Source organism: Salvelinus sp. IW2-2015, unplaced genomic scaffold (genome assembly GCF_002910315.2).
Source record: "Salvelinus sp. IW2-2015 unplaced genomic scaffold, ASM291031v2 Un_scaffold3915, whole genome shotgun sequence".
NCBI lineage: Eukaryota > Metazoa > Chordata > Actinopteri > Salmoniformes > Salmonidae > Salvelinus > Salvelinus sp. IW2-2015.
In genome coordinates, this window is record NW_019945189.1 from 40,933 (window position 1) to 42,852 (window position 1,920).

At 41.6% G+C, this 1,920-nt stretch overlaps 1 protein-coding gene across 1 annotated transcript in view; it reads right to left on the reverse strand.

The window, feature by feature from the left end:
* Nucleotides 1-828, reverse strand: part of LOC139026116 (uncharacterized) — a 36,248-nt gene extending 35,420 nt beyond the window's left edge. Inside the window, exon 1 of the mRNA XM_070441412.1 lies at nucleotides 719-828. Coding sequence (XP_070297513.1) covers nucleotides 719-828 — 110 coding nt within the window. The remainder of the gene's footprint in view (nucleotides 1-718) is intronic.
* Between the last annotated feature and the right edge of the window lie 1,092 nt (nucleotides 829-1,920).

Sequence of the window (1,920 nt, forward strand, 5' to 3'; positions counted from 1 at the left end):
AGTATTGCTTATGTGGTGGTATGGTCCATGAGTGGACACCCCATAGAAATTATTTAAGTATGTGGGTGTATCGTGGTCCAACTGAGAGGTGATAAAGTGTGGAAAAGTGTGTGTGTAGTTGTCTTCCTCCTCCCTGGGCCTGCTGTTTCAACATAGCACCAAGAACCTGTCTGTCTCCCTACCTGTCTGTCTGTCACCCTACCTGTCTGTCTCCCTCTTTTCTCACACTTTTTACTCTTTTGTAGTGTCTGAAACTACACAATGTCTTGCGGGAACCTGCACAATGTTATTACAATACATTATTTTGATACATTGTAAAAACAAAACTATATTTTCCCAGACTCTACCCCAGCCAGGTGCAAATTGGGGGAGTGACACAAAAAGTAAATAGTTTTGCCTGTGTGGCTCTCTACCACAATCAATCAGTATGTCAAAAATAATCTCTGCTCAGAGGGCCTTAGAAATCATTTTTTTGCAGAGAGAGAAGCTAGTGTAGAAGGAGAGTCTTCCACTTTGGAAGATGAAGACTTTTCTGAATATAAAGTTCATGTCTCTGTCAATTTGGAGTCTGACAGTAAGTTGGAAGAAGATGGAAGGTGGAAAGCTTTCAGTCCCTCGGCGTTCACTGACAAACTGAAATAGACCACCCACACACTGTGGTGAAGAAGGAGCAACAGAGCCTYAAGAAATGTCACCCAAAACCCAGWCACATTTMTACAGATGAACAATTGAAAGCATCCTYTCGGGCTGRATCACCGCCTGGTACGGCAACTGRACKGCCCGCAACCGCAGGGCTCTRCAGAGGGTGGTGTGGTCTGCAACACCCATTACCACGGGCAAACTACCCGCKCTCCAGGACACCTACAGCCCCCGATGTCACAGGAAGGCCAAAAAGATCATTAAGGACAACAACCACCCGAGCCACTGCTTGTTCACCCCYCTATCATCCAGAAGGCCAGGTCAGAACAGGTGCATCAAAGCTAGGACCGAGAGAGACTGAAAAAACAGCATCTATCTCAAAGCCATCAGACTGTTAAACAMCCATCACAAGCACATTAGAGGCTGCTGACTATAGGCATGGACTAGGAATCATTGGCCACTTTAAGAAATGGAACACTAGTCACTTTAGAAATGTTTACTCATCTCATACAGTTGAAGTCYGAAGTTTACACACACTTAGGTTGGAGTCATTAACATTGAAACTCATTTTRCAACCACACCACAAATTTCTTGTAAACAAACTATAGTTTTGGCAAGTCYGTTAAAACCTCTTGAAGCTAGGGGGCAGAATTTTTATGTTTGGAAAAATAACGTTCCCAATGTAAGCTGCCTATTTACATTTACATTTACATTTAAGTCATTTAGCAGACGCTCTTATCCAGAGCGACTTATTTCTCAGGTCCAGATGCTGGAATATGCATATAATTGACAGAGTAGGATAGAAAACACTCTAAAGTTTCCAAAACGGTCAAAATATTGTCTGTAAGTATAACAGAACTGATTTTGCGGGCGAAACCTGAGGAAATCCAACCTGGAAGTGACTCTTATTTTGAAAAATCCCTGTTCCATTGCCTGCCTTTCGTCCATTTAAAGGGACATCAACCAGATTCATTTTCCTATGGCTTCCACAGGTTGTGAACAGTCTTTAGACATAGTTTCAGTTATTCAGTTATTCTGAAAAATGAGCGAGATTTATCAAATCGCGTCAGTGGATAGCTGTAAGTCCTTCAATTAGTTCATGCGCGCGAAAGTTGTAGCTCGACATTTTCTTTATCTATTGTATTGAATCGTTTACCGTCCGGTTGAAATATTATCAATTATTTATGTTAAAAACAACCTGAGGATTGGTTATTAAAAATATTTGACATGTTTCTACGAACTTCACGGATACTATTTGGAATTTTCCGTCAACCCTTGATT